At 39.3% G+C, this 23,079-nt stretch overlaps 2 protein-coding genes across 2 annotated transcripts in view; both read left to right on the top strand.

The window, feature by feature from the left end:
* The window catches only part of slc22a18 (solute carrier family 22 member 18), a 200,523-nt gene extending 187,040 nt beyond the window's left edge, over positions 1-13,483 (top strand). The window contains exon 11 of the transcript XR_009925323.1: positions 13,473-13,483. The gene's annotated coding sequence lies outside the window, so the exon portion shown is untranslated. The remainder of the gene's footprint in view (positions 1-13,472) is intronic.
* mpped2a (metallophosphoesterase domain containing 2a) overlaps positions 1-23,079 on the top strand; it is a 78,915-nt gene that overhangs the window by 25,251 nt on the left and 30,585 nt on the right. Inside the window, exons 3-4 of the mRNA XM_062422197.1 lie at positions 1,453-1,634; positions 14,477-14,702. Of these exons, the coding sequence (XP_062278181.1) occupies positions 1,453-1,634; positions 14,477-14,702 (408 nt within the window). The remainder of the gene's footprint in view (positions 1-1,452; positions 1,635-14,476; positions 14,703-23,079) is intronic.

Below are 23,079 nucleotides of genomic sequence, written 5' to 3'. Positions count from 1 at the left end.
AGAGTGACATCCCTTCTAATGAAATAATGGTCTAGTGGCAGAGTGTTGGAGGATTGCACATTGTAGACTTCAATTACAGACAAGATGATTTTTCCTTTTTTTTGTGTCCTCTTTTCCCTTTTCAGTCAGAAAAAAAGTAAAGGTTTTTCTTCCCTTTTAACAGACGTGCTTACATTGAACAAAAAGGCTGAATAAAAGGCTTTTTTTTTTTCTCCCCCAGCCAGACTTGGGTCTAAGTGTTTTTTTTTCTTTAGATAATGGATAGAAAGGACATTGCATGCCTTAATTCACCATCTCTTTAGCCAATCTGATGCCACAAAACAGCCATTGCCCTCCTTGTGTGCACAACTCAACCCGAGCGCTGGTTGTTTTCCCAATCTGAGCTACACATTTTTCACTGCTGTAATGTCTCTCCCTTTTTTTTTCCTTTTGAGATGCTTTTTGCTCTGCTGCATGTATTATTCTGTAGACCGTGTAATTTATTTTGCACAACAAATGATCTATTTAAGGTTTCAGTGTTCAGCTGTGCCCCTTCTGTTATCTAGTATGAAATTAGCATACGCCCCCCCCACCCCTCCAAAAAAATATGCCTCTGTTTGAATGCACCTTTTTTTTTGGAATTTCACAAAGAGGAAAAAAGGGCACATTCTTTGAATTGAAGCTTTTATTACAGGGGAATGATGTTCACAATTATAAAAAAAATGGCTAAATACAAGCAAGGTTAGAACATCAGTGATAATGAGTGGAAAATTCAACTGCTCGGAAAAATGAAAAATGAGTTTGGCCTTGTAGGTGAAAACATGGCAACACATGTGTGACTTTTTGAGGGTGTGATTTTTACTTGTCAAAAACTGTTTCGGCATTTTCAAAGTTGATAGCGTGAAGCTGTGCAGTGCGTGTCAGCTGTAGGGATTATGAGAAAGTAACCGCTTAGGTGATGAAGGTATTATTTAGAGACAGTAAGACGTCTGTAGACAACCTCTGCTGAACTTATTCATAACCAATTGTTTTCAAATGCCGCCTTGTTTATGGGTTCAGTAATGAAATACACTCTATACTTTTACATGAGTCACTTAAAGGAGAACACTGTTGCTTCAGGTTAACAGCCTTTTTATTTCTACACATTTTCAGTATCATTTTGTCATTTAAAGTGTGTGTGGTTGTCACATTTTCACATTTCTGAATACAAGCATTACTCAAAGATAACGGCTAGTTTGGAGTATTTCCTGACATTGTTTTTGTTGTTTCAGGTGATTGACAGATTGCAGTGTAATATAATGTAGCACTGATATGAAACTGTTAATTCAACACAATAAAACGGGTAAAACATTGATCATCTTGCTCTGTTGAAGCTGTTGTTCCTTCTATACAAAAGAAAATGTCCACCAGCTCCTCATCATCCACTTCCCTTCCTTAACAGCTCTCTCTCTCTCTCTTTCTGTGTGTTATCAGGGTGGACCCCATTCCCTACGACACTCCCAAGCCAACAGGACACACCAGGTTTGTGTGTGTGTCGGACACACACTCGCGTACAGATGGCATCCAGATGCCCTACGGCGACGTGCTGCTGCACATGGGCGACTTCACCGAGCTGGGCCTGCCCTCCGAAGTTAAGAAGTTCAACGACTGGCTAGGTATTAAGCTGCTTAACACACATTCATCAGCATGCTGCTGGACGCACGCACCGCTTTCACATTCACACACACACACACACACACACACACACACACACACACACACACACACACACACACACACACACACACACACACACGATACACTGCTGACATGCACAGGTTTTCGTGTGTGTGTGGAGGGTGGAGTGGGGGGAGGGGCTATGGCACGAGACATGTTGCATGCATAACCAGTAACTGGACCACACAATGACCCCCTCTACCCCTGCTCCAATTGACCCCACAACTGCTGTGCTAAAGTGTCCAATTTAACCCCACTGACCTAACACCCTGGCTCAGTTAACCTTTGACCTCTCCCTCTGGCCCCATGCTGCGGGTGGGAGCTTTGGGCTGTGTGTGCGTGCGTGTTAGTGTGGTTTCAACCCCACCAGTCGGAGTTTAATCTCCGGACCCTCCAGACGCCAGTTTAGAGCAACTCTGAAGGCCTTTCTGTCTCACTAATATATGTTTCACACATTTAAAAACACACACACACACACACACACACACACACACACACACACACACACACACACACACACACACACACACACACACTGTCTGACAGTCCCACTCACCAAGTGCATAAATCAAGCGCCACCCACATCACTGGTGTGTATTTTTTTAACACATTTAAATTCCTCTGTGTATGTTTAATCTTTTTTTTTTCTTTTCCTTTGCTTTTTTGATCGGGGGAAAAGTGAACCAGGTGACTCAGAACAACCGAAACAAGGAGCACAGTGTTTGGACGTTTGTTTAGATTGAACTTAAAGTATAATGTAGAGGCGGTATGATTGTAATTTAAAGTAAAATGAAAAGACAGAAGTGGACACAATTTGCTCTGGATGGCACAAATTGGTGGTGACGCATCTACAAGGGTTGAATCTATTTAAACTTTTCTGGCTTATTTTTGAGCTTATTTATGACTGAACTTGCACAGACGAGAGGAAACCGAGAGACAGTCGGAGGAAATGATCAAAGAAGTGGAGTTCCTGTTGAATTCTGAGATCAATCAACGTCTGGGACTGTCACAAACACTATACAGACACAAAACACACCGCCGAGCCGTGAAAAACAAGTGAGAGGATGAGACTGAGCTGGAACAGGAAGTAGTTTGATGTTGAAAAGGCGTACAGTGAATTGTTTGATGGAGAGGGTTGCCTTAAAATATCAGGTTCAGCTACACATGATGATATTTCTTGTGCTGGGAGGAGAGTATCATACTTCTAGCAAGACTGTGTCTAATTTAAGCATCATGAAAACAGAGTTAATTCTCTTATTAGTCTGACAAGTGAATAATTGAGAGAAAAGTGCCAGAAGTGTAAAAGAAAACTGTAGAGTTCGATGTGTTTTTAATGTTTCAGACTCTGACCCCGTTTGTGCCAAATCAATCTTACTCTTAAAGTGGTACTCCTCTTTAAAAAAAAAAAGTGTGTTTTGAATATCAAACACTCGCCCCCCCGTAGAGTTGAAAGGTTGCAGTCAAAGATTTGCTTCCCCAAAGACGACAGTGGCTGCAGTCAGAGTCAGTGAGGGTCCACCGTGGACGACGCTGACCCAGCTGGAAAAAGTATCCAAACGAATACAGAAACTTCTCAAATCACTCCTGAACCGTAGTCTGCTTCTCGACTCTCCATCAGCACGCAAATCACTTAATTAACTCATTAGGGCCCGACCGATACTGGGTTTTTGGGGCTGATGCCAATACCGATATTAGAGAATAAAACAATTCAGATTCCAATATATCGGCCGTTAATCTTATAGATACAGAATATGTTTATAAAACCCATATTAGACAGTAAACAGTAAACTTCACTGGGAATTGAATTGAATGATTATATTAAACTTGAATTAAGAAAAAGGATCAAATATACTTAAAATGCTGCCTATATAACGTGAAATAAAATAAACAAATCGGTGCATGTTGGACACCATATATGCTAATACCAATATATCTGTGATAGGCCAATATCGGCCAATGATATCAGCTGACTGATATATCGGTCTAGTTCTATAACTCATTGTAAAAGTGATGACTTATCACTCAGCAGCAAAAGCAACGTGTTATATTAGTCTTTATATTACTTTCCTCACTCGGCCGTCAAAGTCTTTAAACAACTCAGAGTCCTTCACACGCTGCATCTTTTTCTATTTAACACATATAAAAATAAAAATGAGAAGTTTGTGGTTTAACAAACAGGCAGGAAACAGTTTGGAAGGATTAACTCATCAACCACTAGCTAGCGTTAGCATAGCCTCAGTGCCTGCACACAGCGCTACAGACGTCCCAACCTCAGCTGCACGATTCACTCATCCTCCAAGTCTGAACTTTAATCAGCGTCATGTGACTCATGAGTGTAGGCATACCCGTGGTTAACGTTAGCAAACTGGAAAAACCACAAGTCACATTTCTCTTCCTGTAGAGGCTTCTGTCAGCTAATTTGAATGGAAAACCAAAACGGAGAGAAAAAGATCTTTAAAATTGTTATTCCTGCAGCTAATACAACAAGGGACAAGGTTGAGGTGTGTGTGTGTGTGTGTGTGTGTGTGTGTGTGTGTGTGTGTGTGTGTGTGTGTGTGTGTGTGTGTGTGTGTGTGTGTGTGTGTGTGTGTGTGTGTGTGTGTGTGTGTGTGTGTGTGTGTGTGTGTGTGGAGGATTAAATCAAATCCATAATCCTGAAAATTCAACTTTTGATTTTAAAAGGTCAAAGATTTAAGTTTTTAAACTACATTTTCTAAAAGTGAAAAGTTTAAGATTTAAAAGTCTTGAGAGTCACAGTTATGTTCTTCACTTTGCCAAGTTGACTCTTTAAAGTGCTGCCAGGTGCTGCGCCCATAATTCCCTTCAAACACTCAATAAACACATACACAACGGTTGAACACACACACACACACACATATGCAGACACGTGTCCCATTTCTTCCACCTCTCTGCCATTACAGCACGTGGCACCATGCAGAGGACACACTGGTCAGCTTTTCTATCAGACTGCTCCATCCATGAACACAGACACTTACAGTGTGTGTGTGTGTGTGTGTGTGTGTGTGTGTGTGTGTGTGTGTGTGTGCGTGCGCGTGCGCTCTTTGTTAAGCTAGGGGGGGAGAACAGTGATATCGGCCATAATGGGGAATCAATGCAGAGCGAAGTGGAAAATGACCCCTTGTAGGCAGGAGCGCCCTGACCGTTAATGTGGCATTGTAGGCCCCCCGTGTCTGTAGAGATGCACACCTGGTACTCAAACTGAGGGGGGAGGGGGGGGTAAATGATTAATCAATCAATCAATCAGACTATATTAGCACTTTTCATAAACCTTAATGTAACAGAGAGTGCTTTACATAGTAAAAAAAAAAACAAGCAAGAAACAAATAATGACTCAATAAAAAAACAGGAACTGAGGAAATGCTATCATAACTCTCATGAATCCGCAATGAGGAAACGCCAAAGGTAGGATAAAAATGTTTTTAAAAAATCATAATAAAAGAAAGCAGCAGAAAATGAAGGAGAAGTAATGGGGTCGCTTGTTGGAAAAAAGGGGAAAAAAAGGTTGTAATATATAAATTTGTAATGTATTGAGAAAAATAAGCCTTTTATTATCAGAATTAAGTTGTAATTTCAGATTCTCATAAGAAAGTCATAATAGGAGAAAAGCAGTGTGGTTGTAAAAAAGAAAAGTGGTGAAACCATAATGAGAATAAAGTCATCATTAAGAAGCAGCAGCACAGTGTTCAAATATCCTTTTATTGGTCAAATCCTAATAGAGATGTTATTTCTACAGCTTCCATCTACTAACTTTTGACTGGCCTTCTATACACAAAGTATCGTCTTGTGAACTGTAAAAGTTGCTATTTGTTTCTAAAGTTTTAGAGGCTTTTTAAGGTGCTGAAAACATTTTGATCGTGTCGTTGTTGTTTGCGGTGTCTGAAGGACAGACGGCTGTCGGCAGTCTGAAGGCGGAGGAAGTGGAGGCCGTTTTGTGTTGTGTGGCTTTTTTACAGCGCCGGTCTGAGCATTACATTCAGAATGGACTCTTAATAAAGGAGACGCAAGTAAATGTGAAAGGTTCGATATCCTCTCCAAGGCTGGTTTTTTTTGTCCCTGTTGATGTAGGCAGAGAGAAGAGAGATGCAAAGGAAGTTGAAAGAAGGCAGAACATGATTAAAGTCTCAAGTAAGAAAAGAAGAAAAAAATAGTTTTGATAAACACAAAACTGTGTGTAACATACATACACAATATACATACATAGATACACACTATACATGCATACTGTACATCCATGCATACATACTATATACAATACATACAGACATTCATACTATGTAACATACAGACAAACTTCTATACTGTAACATACATGCATACATAAATACATACTGTACATACATAGATACATATTATATACAGTATATATACATACATACCGACGTATATACAGTAACTTGCATGCATACAGTACATACATACTATATAACATACAGACATACTTCTATACAGTAACATACATGCATAAATACATACTGTACATACATATATACTATTCATACATACTACACATACATACACACTATACATTATAATCATAGTAAATTGATGCTGTGTCCCGTCTATATAACTCTCATTAAACATCATTTAGGTAGTTTAGAGCACTATAACATTTTAGGGTGCTGGTAAAGCTTGAAAATGCATCTTGATAAATGCTTGAACTTGATTTAAGCAAAAGGAACCTCGCTCTTAACCAAAAGCAATCACAAGATATACAAAACAGCTAAATATGATAAATAGCTGTCAATGGCATCGCCCGAACCTACTGAAAATAAACAACAGATTTTTAGTTCATTTTCTTCTCCGATTATTTGCTGATAATCAGAAACAGGACTCTGCATTAACTAGAATATAGAAGAACTGGGATTGCAGTCAGAGTTTAATCGGAGGAGGTTTTTACTGCAAATCTAAAACATCTGTAAAAAAAAAACAGTGCTGTGTTTATGCTCCTCTGCTGCCTCTCTGCCTCTCGGCCTCGTCTGCGTGCTCCTCTCAGCCTCAGGAGGAGGCAGTGGCTTGTCCGGGCCATCGACTACTGTTTGGCCTGTTGGACGAGATCATCGGAGATCGATGCGGAGGAACGAGCTTTCCCTGACCCAGCCTGTCTGATGGTAGAGCGCCGACTCTGATCTGCTGCTGCTTTAAGCTGCTCCCAAAGGCCTCTGTAGCTGCTGTGAGTGTGCGTGTGTGTGTGTGTGTGTGTGTGTGTGTGTGTGTGTGTGTGTGTGTGTGTGTGTGTGTGTGTGTGTGTGTGCTCAAATGTGTAACAGGAGATGATAATACGTGTTTAAGAATGAGAGCTGATAGTTGGTGGTTTTTACTCACTTCCTGTTTTACATCGCGGTAGATGTTATGAGTAAATAGTCGTAGTGGAGCTGAGAGTTTTTCTTTGGATTGATGGGTGAGATTTACAATAATCCCTCTCAACAGATACAAATATAGAAGTAGACTCTTGTTATATTCACCAAAAATCACATCTTTATTCATGTTTTTTAACAGTCTTTTTACTGGTTTCTTGCAACAATGCTGCTTCTCATCAAATATCTTGAACTTATGAGATCATAAACCGTAAACGTCCTTCACCTGAGCTGCTGGAGGCTCCATTTAGCAGCTAAAGAAGCCGCTAATTCCTCCGCCGTGTTTCACCAGCTGGTTGTTAACTTTGCTGACAGGCAGGTAGGAGCTTCGTCACTGTAAATAGCCGCCAGCTGCAGCACACGAGAGTGGAGAGACTGAACCGAAAAAGAGGAAAGCCGTAAGCTGTGAAACCAAAACCAAAAGATGCTAAAAACGCTTTGTGGAACTGAGAGAAGATGAGTTTCTGTTAGTTTAACTTGTGAGAGACACTTTTTGCATTATATATACAGTTTTCTTTTGATCCATTGTAAATATAAAACTATAATTTAATGCAGATTTACTGAGAGAGAGTACAGTTGAATTGACTCTTAAGGAGAATAAACTTATAGAAAGTCCATCACTAAATATTGAGCTTATTGAAATGATGTGTTTGTAGTTTGTGGTGACTAAAGCTGGGTATCGGTACTCAATACCTTTTAAAGTATCAACCGAAAGAAATCGATACCAAGCAGTATGGAAACATCTCCCGTCAAACGATGCCTGCAATCAATGCTTTTTGCACCCAGAACTAGAAAATATGACTATTTGTACGGACTTGCTCTCAGCCAATCAACACAAGCGTTCTTTGATGAATAAATATTTAATAATATGAAGACTTTCAACATGCATTTGTGTTAAAATCAATATTATCATATAGATGTGGAGGAGTTGGTAGCATTTTATGCAAGCTAATGCTTCTATTCATATCGAATGAAGTACTCAGTTGGTATCGTATCACTTTAAGGCTACTTGGATTGGTGCTGGTATTGTTATTATTTAAACGATACATGGCCCTACTTGTGAGTGACACTTTTCACATTATCTATACAGTTTCCTTTTGATCTATTGTTAATATAAAACTATAATTTAGTGCAGCTTTAGGTAAATGGAAAAAATTAATGAAAAAGTTAATATGAGTTCATGAGTACAGTTGAATTGATCCTTAAAAAGACAAAACATCACTAAATGTTGGGTTGGGTTTGCGGTGAAATTAAATCAGATTATAGTGTGTGACTGAGCAAGTTTCAGATAAACAAACAATAATTATCTGACACATTATGACATTTTTATTTGATTTTTAAAGTTATATTTTTGCAAGTTTAAAGCGTTAAACCACCGAAACTTAATTCCAGATCCATATTTTTACCTCCTAGGTGTTTTTCTTTTCTTTTTTCAACATAATCTAAACATCAAGTGTTTGTATGTTTTTACAAGCACACATCCACAGCTTCTGCGCTAATTGGAAAACGTGTTAATTTGACTCCACCGTATTTCCTCAAGTATTAATTTGTGGAGACAAGGAGACGAGATGAGGGAATGACAATTTAATTTTCTTATACAGTCATCTCTTTAATTTACGTGATGTCATGTAGAATATGATTTTATATTAATCTCTTGTTCGTGCCGCTTGGAAAGAGTGTATTTTTAGTGTCGCGCTGTGTGGAAAAAAAACACTTCCATACTGAATGAAATGTTTCTTTAATCTAAACACTAATTCAAATCTGCCTTCTCGGCAAAACACGCCTCCACACACACAGTTCTTCTTCTTCTTCTTCTTCTTCTTCTCCACGTAGGATTGTTTTTATCTCTCTTTCATACCCCCAGTTAGTGGGGGGGAAGAGTAAAAGAAATATATAAATCTAGGTGTATCTCTCCACATACCCTCTGTAAGATGTATCACGGTGGCAATAAAAAGCAGTAGAAAATTCCCAGTAGAGTAATGGAGATGGAGTTGTTTGATGGTAATTATGTTTTCCCCACCTTTTCCCCGCTTGGTGGTTGTGGAGAGAAAGATTTGCTTTGGGTAACGTGTGTGTGTGTGTGTGTGTGTGTGTGTGTGTGAGTAAATGGATGCATGATCCAGTTAGAGTGCTGGGGGACTGAGAGACGGCGCTCTCATATAAGGTTAGACTGGAATTTATGATCCTGAGATGCGACAAGAGCTAATTTAGAGCAGCGGGAATGAAACCTATAGACCGGGGAACCATGATTCTTTCATTTTCAGTATTAGGGAACACTCACTCTCTCTCTCACACACGCACACACACGCACACACTTTATATGGAGGTGGTGGATTTATTTTATTTATCTGTATTGAGCCTGCACATCTTGACAAAATTTTTATTCTGGTGTATTTTAAATTTAATCAGTGTATAAATGGGCAGTGCACTCACATCTCTTCTTTCACTTACTGTCGCCAGTCAAAATCATTTAAAGTTTTATTTAGTTCTTTATTCAGCATTTTAATAATTTACCTCCTTTGCATACATTATAAACTTCTGCCATTACTTAGCCAGAGCTCTACAGAGTACAGGAATAAGCACAGACACTTCTAGAGGAGATCTATCAGCACACCTATGTTGGCCTATTGCAATCTTGTTAGACTAATCCAGTACATCTCATTATAAACTTGCGCATTAAGATAGTGTTGTGTCTGTAAATGTCACATTTGGTGAAAGTTCTCCATAAGAAATGCATCTATAAAATCCTGTAAAATCTGCTACATGCCAATAAAAAAAAGTCATATGTAGACATCTAAACCTTCAAATTTCAATTACGTGTCATGAAACATCTTTTCACCTGCAGATCACTAAAACTAGATGACAGAGCTATTTTATCATCATGTACTCGAACATCAGCCCTTTGACGCATAGTGGTCACTACAGTGGACAACTATTCAAAAAGCTGTTTTCTTCATGGATTTTTATTGCATAGTTGCACTTCAGCCACCACAATGGACACTAGTGCGTCATCTCATACACTACCACTTCAAAAAGTTCGTTTTTTTTTTCATGGCTATAGAAAAATAAAAACAATCCTGACTGAGGTTATCATAATTCATGCATGAAAGGGTTAAACTAAAGCAAACGTCTATGAAGTCACTACGTTTAGATATATCTCCGTGCAATCTTAATGTTCTATCTAAAACTATACACCCTGTTATAGGTTCAGGATTTTTTTCAGTTAATGTGTTTAATTTGATTACAATGCAAGAAGTAATGGATTGAAAATATGTGGATTTATAATCATAATCTAGCATATTCTGATGAGTAATGCACGATTTAAGTACTACACAGCACTGCACATTCATCATAAAGAGGTCAGACTGTGGTACAATTGTTTTGTTTTGGGTTTTTTCTTTTCTTTTCTTTTTTGCCCAAAGTTGATGTCAAAACCAATTTCAGACTATTGTTTTGAGACTGAATAACATCCACGTTCACACACAGACTTCCTTCATTTCTAAGAAAGCAGTGATTGCTGACTGTGATCAATCCAAACATCTGTGCTTTCAGTCAATGAAACTGTGTTCAGCTCACAGCCGCAGGGATGTGTTTTCAGCAGGGGTGCCGCATTCTCAACAACTACAACAAAAACAAAAACAAAAAAGAAAGAAAATCACAAACAACATGATACAGTAGCACAGTGCAGAATTGCGTTCATAAAATATTGCAAATCATCATCTTGACAGCACAATGTGAGCCAAATAATATGAAAGAAAGAGTGAAGAAATGTCTTAAATTGTCAGAATACATTCATTAGTCCACTCGTGACGATGCCACTTTTTTAAAAGGTTGCTGCTGGCTGAAAATAGCCAATTTGAATTCAAGTATTTTATTCAAATCTGGTCCAAACCTTCCTACCACAGCAGATCAACACGGACAAAATACTATAGCAATGGAAATTTATTTGTATAGCACATTTCAGCAACAAGGTAATTCAAAGTGATTTACATAAAACATAAAATGCATCAAGACTGAATATAAACACAGCATGTGTTTGCCAAGCAACACATGGCAAAATAAAATATGATTAAAAGTGTTAAACAAAGCAGCATCCCTATGCTGCAGGTCAGCCCCCCCCCCCCCCCTCTCCCTGTTTCCTGTTAGCCTCTATGCCAGTCACAGTCACTGTATAAACAAAGACAAAAAAAGCCCAAAAATAAATCTTTGAAAAAGAAACAGTTGGTATGTTCAATCAGGCGTTGGACGGTTGCAGGAACACCTTAATCAAAAAGTGAAAATTTACCAACCTGCACACTGAACTGACTTTACTTTGACTTTATTTTGAACGAATGCAGCTTTATCAGCAAAATTACACACAGCAACACAAGTGTGATAAATACATTCAGGTCACATGACCAACCAACCATCACAATCAAAGTCAACATATCACAAAGGGCACAACACCAATAATCTACCACACAGAATTATAGATGGGACGTGAGAATTTGTTCCAGTTTAGATCCGGTTCCTAATTGTCCGAGCTTACCAATTCCTTTTTTTCCTCTTAAATTAAATTACAGTGGACGGTCTGGACCTGCTCTGTGTGAAAAGGGTCTTGAGGTGACTTTTGCTATGATTTGGCGCTATATAAATAAAGATAAGATTGATTGATTATGGATTGATGCTCAGGAAGAGAAGAGGTGGATCTCATCTGTGAGGGCAGAGCAGCCCTTCAAACTATCTAAAATCTACTAAAGTTATATTTAGCTATCTTGTATTTCATCAGCGTTTGCAAGCGTCTTTTCTTTAATTCTAACCCTTATCCACACAATTGATCAGTATCTATAAGGAAACAATAAAGAATCCCCCCCATAAGCAGTATCGATAAAGGCGATGGTATCAATAAAATCTTATCAATTCTCATCCGTACACAAAACACACCCCTAAAACAACTTAGAATATATTATACCCCTAAAAAAATAAGATTAATAGACTTTTTGCTTTTCTTATGAAGTATTTTAGCAAGGATTAAATGATGTAGAATTGTGTAGTTTTGACCTTTTTCATGTTTTTTGGTGTATTTTGTATAGTAGATTATTGGTGGTGTGTCCTTTTTTTTTATATGTTCACTTAAATATATAATGGTTAGTCATGTCAACTGTATGTATTTATCGTAGGGCTTGTGTGTGTGTGTGTGTGCGTGATTTTGCCGAGCGAACCCGAGGAAGCTGCAGGCGAAACACGGTATAAAATTACAGTAAAGTCAGTTTCAGTGCGCAGAGGTTCAATTTTCACTTTTCACTTCAGATTCTATCTGTGTTGACAGGAACCAGGAGAGGTGGGGTTGCAACTCGACAGAAAAATAAATCTCGCAGCAATGCAAATACCTCGACTGCCTGGGTCATGTTTGCTGCATGGAGGGGGGAGTTGGGGTTGGGGGGGGGGGGGGGGGGGGGCTGCTGCAACACCTCTAGCTATAGTTCAGTTTACGCTACACATAAATCAGCCTGCCGATTAGACTATACAGCATCTACAGAGCAGGTTAAAAAAGAGACGGAAAGGAAGGAAGGACAAAATCAACAGGAGGACCTTTAAAAAAAAAAAAGACAGTAGGGGGAAGAAAAGAAATATATAGAGAGAGGGGAAGGGTGATGAAGGCCAGACCCTCTCGTTGAGTGCTCAATCGGCCGGAATAAAGTAGCGAGTCAGTTTTGTGATGGCGAAAGGGAGCCAGGACAAATCACCCCGACAGTGGAGCGAAAAGGGCACAGCAGAAGTTGAAAGATGAGGGGATGAGAATTGTGATAGATGTTCTTCTTTTTCTATTTAGTTCAGGTTCATGCTTTTTTTTTTTTTTCTTTTTTCTTCTTCTCCCAGCCGCCCACCGTCTGCAGGAGATGGACGGTGGTCTGCTGGGGTCAAGCAGAGCCGTCAGATGTGGTTCTAACCTCTCTGACTGTCTGAATGGAGAGAGTATTTTTTCCCCTCCACTTATCTTTTTTTCCTCTCTCTCTCTCTTGCTCTCTTTCCAGTCCTGATCCATGCTCAGGGTTAGGTATACAGGGAGCGCGTGTGCTTGCTCCGTCTACTAAAATTTTAGAGCTGCACAATGATGATAACACACCAAAATATGCAGCTTGTGAGAGAAAATCTATCGAGCGCTTGAGTCTGGTGCTTGGATGCATGTATATATATGGAAATGAAAATGTAATACAATCAAAATAATTTACACTTATTTTGGATTTAATATAACACCAGTATGATCTCAACAGCAATACACAGCATGCACGTTTGTTTATGAAGCAACTCATTTATATTCTGGTATAAAAAAATTCATTTACATTTACGTCCTCGCTGCAGCCGCCTCAAACGTATAAGCCTGAATTTGTTCTATTACTGCTGAATCACTGTGGAGTTGAGCATTCATTTACATCAGTAATTGAAATCTTTTTTTTTTTATGAGAAGTTGACTTAATAAAAGAGGGAATAGGGGGAAACATTTGTATGTGATGTATTTTTATGTCACAGAAAGGATAAATAAGGCCACTCTAACAGGAAGCGGTAAAAAGGACACAGCAAATTGAGACCTTTTGATTTGTGGGGATCAAACTAGTCTCTATGTTTTGTAATTGGCCTGTTAGCGTTATCCATCTGTGATATAAGGAACTTTCTTTATAGATCACAGTGACAGAAAAAAACACTCTGCATGAGTCGGCGCCTACGTTCATTTATGCAAATCTGATACTGCATATTTCAGAATCTGAGTTAATTGCGCTGTTTTAAATGGTTTTAATGGTTTCAGCATGTCAAGATGGCACTGCAAAAGTTTTTTTCCCCTTTAGTTTGTCTTTTTTATTACTTTCATTATATATTTTGTACGTATTTTGTTTATTTTACAACCAGTGCAGTGTGGAGGCTAAGATCGTTGTGTTGGGTTGTTTTTTTACTATGTTTTTTACTACTATTGTTTGTTTGTTTTTATTGTGTGTGTACATACTTATTATTTATTGTTTTATTCTTTCTATTGATGCTTTTCTATTTTTTACTATCCACTTGCTGCTGCAATAATGTAAATAAATGAATATTTTAACTGACAAACTCTGAAAAATGAAATTATTTGGGTAGTTTTTTTAGTTTTTTTTTGCTCTAAAATTGTTGCCGCCCTCGTCCAGATTCAATAAAACCATTGAAACCTCAACGTGCTGAGCTCAGCTCCATGTCGGCCATCACGTCAGTCAACTGCTGCACAAAAATATCATCAGCAACCGTCTACTGGTGTAATGGGGTTAGAGAATTCCTCACAGTATAAGAAGAAAAGTGGTACCTAATAATAGTGTTGAGAGACCAGATGTTAACAAATGTACACACTTGTAGATTTTTGGGGACCTCCATCTCACCAGTTGTTCTACTCTCTTCTCCTCCAGGTGGCCTCCCGTACGAATTTAAGGTGGTAATCGCCGGGAACCACGAGCTGACCTTCGATAAGGACTTTATGGCAGAGCTGGTCAAGCAGGATTACTACCGATTCCCGTCGGTCTCCAAACTCAAACCAGAGGACTTTGACAATGTCCAGACGCTCCTCACAAACTGTGTGTACCTGCAGGACTCGGACGTCACCATAAAGGGATTCCGGATATACGGGGCGCCATGGTAAGACTCACAAAAAAAACCCAAACTATTCTTCTTTTTTTTTATAAACCGCCGAGTCACATTTCTGTCTGGTCGTGTTGTGGATCCCCGAGGTGAAGGTGTGCTTTCCCTTCTGTCGGCGTCTGGCTATTTTCCAGCTCCCCTCCCGGCAGTATTTCTGCACGCTGCTGTACGCTCTCTCGGTGAGCACCAACGCCACCCCCACCCACAGATTCCCCTCCTCTCTTGCATACAGCATGCTATTCCCAGCTCGCACATTCCTTTATGAGCTCAGGACCTTCGCCTGCTCCCGGGGCTTACGTTACACCTGTGTTTTGACACGAGGTTAAGTGATACGCGTGGTACCGGGACACTCTGTCAATAGGCTCTCAGGTGTGGAAAGAACGCAGGGAGAAAGAAGGGAGGGGGGGGGGGTGTGATTGGTTGAGGAATGGCGTAAGCAGCGAGGATTCAACAGACAGAGGCAGGTGGGAGTGTTGTTAAAGTGAAAAGTGTTTGTGCAGAGAGAGAGAGAGTGCTCGTTGCCATGATGGATGAACACTACTGAGAATCACTGCTGCGTTCATTCATACCTCAAATTTCATGCATGGTAGTGTTAAAACATTTGGTGTAATTTGAATTCGTAGGGTCTGTGGGAAGAAAGCAGTTCTTGGACTTATATCACACAAAAATGTTACGCTTTTTTCCTGTCTTGGACTAAATGGAGATGAAAAACAGGTGGAGCTTTTCACACCTGGCCCATTTCACTCCAGATAAATGTTTTTTAGGAGGCTATGATGCTTCTGTTATGTTATTAATTAACCTCAACCTTACTGTCATTTAAAAGGGAAATTCACCTTGCAGGCAGGTGAAACATAAAATGCACATAAGATACATAAAACTTACTAAAACACACATAAAACAAGTGATATAAATGTGTAAAATTGCTAAAACATATCATAAACTCTCATTAAGTACAGTACATAAAAGTATAACATAAAACCTGGATTGCATTATAAGCTTAAAATGTTATCACCATAGCGTTTTTCTTATTAATTAATATTTATAGTTTTTTTCCCCAAGTTAATTATGTAGGCGAGGCAAAAAGTCAATCAGTTGTTTAAATCTGGATAACACTGCACACTTTTGGACAGAAGTAGATTAGCAAAGAATGAAAAAGAGAGTTTGAGAGAGAAGTTCAAATCTTGTCTTCTCCCTCTCTCTCTCTTCCACCTACACACCAATTTTAGGGGTTTAGAAAGTTCCAACTGTTGGCAGAGGGAGCGTCCAAATGCTGTTCAATGCCTGAAGTTAACAAGTGTGAAAACGGGAGAAAATCTGGAGGTATGGAGTCATAAAGCATCCATTTAAGTCGAAGGTTGAAAATTCTCAATTTCGAGCTTGAAGCTTGCCAAAATTATGATTAATTCATCATTCTGAATAGTTAATTAGTCTTATTTATTTACAGTTTTAGGCAGGTGAAATGACTACAGTGTTTCCCACAGAATTTTGACAGATTATGCTGGTTGGACCTCAGTCAGAACCTCTCGAGTCTGCATATTTAAGCCAAATGCATCATTCTGGTGCACTCTGAGATAAAAAATTAAGAGGTTATATCTTAAAACAAAAAACAAATTGTGCTCTTAAAAATGTTTTTCTTTTAGTTATTTAACTACTGGTTGTAAAGGTATGAATGGTGATGACACAGCAAAAAGGTCACACCCACAAAACATGGGGAAATACATTTTACCAGATCATAAATGTTCCAAACAAAACAGACTAATGTCCAGATTTCTGCTCTGAAACAAAGAGAGCAGAAGTGATCGTCCAAGTTTAACTAGTTCGCTGCTGGCAGAGTAGCTACTGTCTGTAGCTCTGTTGCACGGCAAGATGCATTTTGGAGAGTGTACAGACGTGTGGCTCATTATGAAACTGTGGTGGCAGAAATTAGACGCATTCTGCATAATTAATGGAAACACTGGACTTTATGGTGTTTTGTTTATCGTTTATCATTCCCAGCTTTGACCTCGATGTTCACTTCTCTGGACGCTGCGATAGTGAGTTACATGAGATCGTCCGAGTTATCCGAGTTATCCGAGGTCAGAGCTCAGACTTCCAGCATTGTTCCATCACACTTCTTCAAGTAGGAAGGTTGGAGATCTTTGAGTTCAGCAGCATTAGAAAAACCTCTGTAGACCTCAGTCCTACATTAGCTGCTACGAGCGCAACACATCCGAGCTTCCAACCAAAGTGTTGCTGGTTAAGTTACATTGTGGGTAACGTAGGCGCCAGTGTTTGACATTAAGATCTCTGGTTCTGCTGCAGCTGTTCCATCATTACAATGTTACAGCAGTGCAATGCTATAAATCAGCTGAGCACCTTTAAAAAATTACGAAAATATATATCTATATATCAAGCCCTTAACTAATCTATTAATTTCTTATTCCAAATATATATTGTATATGTGTTACAGGAATGCGTGTTTTGTAAAACAGAGGTGTCTTGTAATCCATATGTGGGTTAAGCCAAATGTTTGGCAACATCAACTAGTATTAAATGACAGATATTCCCTAATTGCACTTTTCTTCATTCAGTTTTGCTCATTATTGCAATAGAAAAAGCTCTGTAGTTTATTCTGAAGCTTCCCTCATGCAGCTGTGTGTTGTGTGTGACGGTCGAGGCTGGTACTCCCCCCCCCCCTCGTCCTGCTGTGACTCCCTCTGCTCTCTCTGCACTGTGGTTCTCACAAGTCTGCTGCAGACTTAAAATAACTATTTAGGTCACACCTTCATCCTTTAGCAGCTATAATTAGCAGGTTCGCAGCCTTGCTTCACAAGTGACAGAGGACATTGGCCTGTATGAGCTGGGGTGGGGTTTGGGTGCGGGGGTGGGGGGGTGGGGGGGGGGGGGGGTGGCGACAGGGCAGATCCCAGCATTCCTCAGACATCATAGCAGCAGGAAGAAGAGATTACCCCTCTCTTTTTTTCCCCTGCTCCATCCTTCCTCTTTTCCATCCCTCTGTTTGAAAGAGGAAGGATGCTGTTGAGTCGTCGTCTCCCCCCCCTCCTCCCTGGTGGGTGTTTAGTATGAAGGCGGGTAAGTGTCTGTTGTGACAGCTGGGGGTCTCGTGAGAGGCAGAGTGGACAGCTTGGCCTCCCTCCCTCCTCCTCGCCCCTCCTTGGCTTCCTCACCTCCTTCACACCCATATGCCACCGTGGCCTGAGGTCTGGCCCTGCTTGTCCAGTGTGAGGTCTCACTTAGCCCTGCAGTGACCCTTCACTTCATCAACAGCTCACCAGCTCGCTGCCTGGGTGGCCGAGTGCCACGACGCTCTCTCTCTTTCTCTCTTTCCCTGTGGCTCCCCTGCTGCAGGCCGGGACGCGACAGCATCACTCAGGAAATGTAGCGTGTAACTACCACCTGATAAACGCTGCCGTAGCTGCAGCGGTCTGCTCTGCTGCTGCTTTAAAAGCTGCTGCTGCTGTACATCGAGATAACAATCCGTCTTTTTATCTCACTCACCAGTTCTCTCCATCTTATCGCTCACCTGTGAAAAACAATCCACACTTTTCGAGTTAAAAGAAAAAGAAAATATTCCAATATATTCTGGTAGAAATGTTACTCGTCATGCTGAAGAGCTGCAGTATAACAATACGTATTAGTACCAGCTCTTATTAATGCAACAACAGAGCTTTTTATGCTTTAAATAGTCTTGTAGCGTTACTTCTCACTACTAACATACTGGATGTGACTTTAAGTTGCAAAATTGCATAATGTTTAATAAGCTCATAATATGTTTAAATGTAAAATTATACAGTATCTGAATCCCTCAAATAAATGAGGTGGAAACTATAATGTTTTCCTTTTTAAATCTAAACGATACTTCCTTAAAAATCACTGTCTGTATCATTTAGGATTGTACTTCAGTACAGTGGGTTGGGTTCATTTGCTTCGTCCATCTCTGTATATTTAGCAAGAATATTACACATTTAGGCTTTCTTTCCCCCATGGTCTTTATGAGCGAAATGTATTCATTCTGGAGGAAAATGCATCATTAATGGCTCTGAATTATGTGCAAAACATAAACATCTGAAGACTTCTGAGCGATTCCTCCTCATGTTATAATCCCTCCACCACCATCAACCTGTCAAACTACAGACACAAGATGCCATCAAAGTCTGCTTTATTCTTTTCTTTTTTGGAGTTCATGACGCTCTCTGCATGTAAGATAAAAGAAGATTATTCCCTCTTCAGTGTACAGTACATCTCAGCACCAAAACACTAAATACTGTATTTAGATTATCACCAGAACAACTTAAATATTCTCTTTCTCTGCTGTGTTTCATCAAATCCACTGAAATAATAAATAGTTTGTGTTTAGCATTAACTGCTGGATCAGTTAGTCAGATTTTTTACCAAACAAGACTCCCAAGTTTTGATATCTTAGAAATCCTTTAAGCAGCAGCAGCAGGTTTTATCTGCACAAGATTGAAGGAAACATTCTGCACCGATTGACTGATTAGCAGCGTTTACACCCTCCTTCTCTCATTTTTCTTATTATTTATCAATCCATCATTTAAATGTCTGTTTTAAAGGTCCTTTGGATAAATATGACATTCTGCTGCTCAAACATAATCCGTTTGATAATTATCTTCTGCAGGTTGTCAGTTCAACATGTGGACGTTTATACAGCTGAAGGATTAGGAGATGCCACCGAGGGACAGTTGATGCAGCTTATTTTGGTGCTATAAGCATTTTTAACACCTGAATGTCTGCTGGTCCTCAAGTGGCACATGCAAACAAAACATGTTCACATCATATCAGTAAAAATCTGCACTTTCCCACACAGATAATTTCCTCTTTTTATCTTCTAAAACGGAAGAAGTAAAGCCTCTTCTCAACTTGTCTCTTCAGGGGTCGAGGTGGATTTTTAATAAGACAGGATCTTTCCTAAATATGTGCTCATGTTGAAATTGTACCAACAACTTGCCTCGGTTAATTAATCTCACTAGAGTATCTAAAAATACAGAAAATTAAAAAAAATCAAGATAAAATTTGATTTATTTGAAAAATGAGGATGGCACTGAGCTACAGTTCTTTGAATACTTGGATTTTATTTATAATTAAAGGTAATTAAGTTATCCTTACCTTTATGACATATTTCATTAAAGTCTGTAAATAAATGAACATATTGAGGGTTCGTGAGTCAAAAAACTCTTTATATTTTCTCCCAGACAGCTTTATTTTGAGATGTGAGATGAGCTGCGAAGGCAAGGGTATTTCTATAGCACACTTCAACAACAAGGACAATTTAAAGTGCTTTACATAAAACATAAAATGCATCAAGACAGGATATATCAAAGCAACACATAGCTTAATAAAAATACATTTAAATACGTTTGAAAGTATTAAAAGTGGCAAGAAAATGCAATTTGTTTGAGCTACTTCCACCTCCAGATGAATTAAAATGTTAGAAATAACAGTCTGCTAACATTCAGATTCATTAAAATGCTCATAAAGTTTTAAGAGGGCAGTTTTTCTACATTTAGCTGCTTTGTTACTATTAAATAATGCAGTAATTGAGCTTAAATTGTTGGAATTAATAGGTGATAAGAAACATTAGCAAAGAAAGGTGAATATACGGTTTCATTTGAGGTTGTAGGACTTTTCTCTCTCTTTGGTTGATTTTATGAGACACATTTTCAACTCGCTCCGCTCAGCTCTGTAACTTTTTATTTTTGGAGTCGGTTTCTGTTTTGACCCTCGTGCTCTCTGTGTGTGGAAAAAAAGAGGTGATGGAGTGAAAGCAGTGTACCATGAAAGACACACAACACACACTGTTTAATGACAGATGCTTAACAGACCAAATACCTCCGCCTCCCTTCTTCTCCAGTACTCACACCCTCCTACACACACTCTCACACACACACACACACACACACACACACACACACACACACACACACTGTGGAAAGATGCACAGGCCTTTCTGCACCGTGTCAATCAGACCTCTTTAAGGGGAGCTGAAGGTCTCTTGAAACTGAACAGTTAACTTTATGAACTCTTTCTGCTCCACACAACTACTTTTTGGGAGTGACTCCTTTTCCTCCTGAACTCATTTAATGGTTGTTTTTTTTTCCATCTTCAGTCATTGAATCTACTCTTTTAATGGTGCATATTAATATGTCATACCTGTATAAAAATTCAGGTTTTTGCCCTTTTGTAAATGGTAAAAAGTCAAGTTTCAGTCGAGCAGTATCAGACAACTTCTGCTGGATGTGAAACTCTTAAAACATATAAGATCTGTGCTGAAATGTTGGATAATTATAGTCGTAACCCTCAACTAAAAATTGATAATAAAAACATTTACTGGTCTTAAATGATTGTTATAATTTCCCAGAGTGAAAGGTAACATCTGGAAAGGTCTTATTTTGTTAAAGGCTGCAACTAATGATTATTTTCATTATCGATTCATTGATTTAGCTTCAAGTCTTTAAAATGTAAGAAAATAGTGAAAAATAACCTGTTATGATTTTTAAGATCTCATTGTGATTTATTCAGTTGTGCTATTTGTCTGATCAATAGTCTAAAATATGAAGAAATTCAATTAAAATCATGAATGACACATAAAAACCACAGAAATCCTCACATTTTAGAAGCTGCAACTATTGCTTCACCTATTGATTATTTCGAGCAAAATAGTTTGCTGACTCATTTTCTGTCGATGGAGTAATTGCAGCTCTAATTGGAAACCGAATCTTAGTGGATTTTTGGACAGTTGGTTAAATAAGCAGCTACTGAAGGAGCTTGTGTTTGTTCGTCATTATTTTATTGACTAAATCATTAATATATTAAAGATTTAGGAGAATAATGTCTTAATATTAGTTGTAGAGCACACACACACACACACACACACACACACACACACACACACACTCACACACACACACACACACACACACTCAAACACACACAGACATCAGGGCAGAAGGAGTGACGGCAGGATGGTCACAGATATGTGAGGAATCCTGCTAGTTTTCCCAACTCCGATAAGATCTGCTGACTGATTCAGAGCAGAGAAGAAAAGTGTGCGTGTGTGTGTGTGTGTGTCTGAGTGTGTGTGTCTTTCTCTCTCTTTCTCTCTGGAGGGATTAACCCATTTTGTGATTCTGGACTTGACCATAACTTAACTCCCTGGCCGAAGGGTCAAACTGTTGCTGCTCCCTCTGCTGCCTCCTCCCTCATCCCCCCTTTACCCTCCTCTGCCTCATCCACTGGGGAAGTCTCTACCCTCTCATCATTGTTTTCTTCCTCCTCCTCTTCTTCTTCTTCATCCATTCCTTTCTCCTTTTTTCCTCCAACCCATTAAACCGAACACCCCCTTCTCTCTGTTCCTCCTCATATCTCTTCTTTCCCTCTTAAATTCTCCTTTTCTTTGCGTCATATTCTTTTTCTCCTCCCCCTCCTTATTTTAAGTCATTTCTTCTGTATTTTTCCTCTCCTGTCATCTCATTTTTTACTCACCTCCTCTTATTTTATTCAGCCTCTCCTCTTCCTCTTCACAGTACTTACTTTGGCTCCTATTAACCAATGAAATGGCCGTCAGTGTTTAGTTGGTTTATTCGATAGGAAATTGTGTGTGTGCTTGCTTGCTTGCGTGTGTGTGTGTGTGTGTGTGTGTGACTCCCAGAGGCGGCAGATTAAATTCAACTGCCCTCATTTGACTCTCTGAAGCTCACCTCAGGGGAAACCCGGAGGGCCAAATGCAGATTTGTCATTTGCGGATTTTAGTTTTATTCATGTATTCATTTTTCACTGTAAAGGTCAGCCGTGTGTGTGTGTGAGAGAGAGAAAGAGAGAGAGAGAGAGAGGAATACTGAGAGGTTACTTCTGAATGTTTGTGTGTTTAGCCTCGGTTGTTTTCATTATGTGGAGGGCAGCTGTGTTTGGGGTTTGTTTTCCTGTGGACTTCCTTTACCTTCCTCTCTCTATTTAACTCTCTACCACTTTATAGCCAAAAGTATGTCAGCCTGGTTACCACAGGTTGAGAATTTACTTGTGGTGATGGTTGGCAAAGTGTGTGTGATGGCGGTGCTCAGTAATCACGGTTAAAGTTCCCAAAGTTGATGTTAATGTATGTAGAAATTCTCCCTGCAATTCTAAATCTGTATCATTAGTTGCTAGGGTGGTTGCTAAGGTTTCTCCATGTGTTGCTTGGGTTGTACTCGCTCATATTTCGGATCAGATTTCAGCTCAAACGTCTACTAATAATGAAATGATGATGTTTCAGTAAAGAACGAAAAATAAAGTCACAATTTAGTACTTAAGTTAGTCATAATGTTGCGTCCAGGGACTAACCAATCAGAAGAGAGAGTGGGCCTTAAAGAGACAGGAGCTA

Source organism: Scomber scombrus, chromosome 1 (genome assembly GCF_963691925.1).
Source record: "Scomber scombrus chromosome 1, fScoSco1.1, whole genome shotgun sequence".
Lineage (NCBI taxonomy): Eukaryota > Metazoa > Chordata > Actinopteri > Scombriformes > Scombridae > Scomber > Scomber scombrus.
The sequence above is the reverse complement of the archived record's forward strand: the minus strand, read 5'-3'. Positions and strand labels throughout refer to the sequence as shown.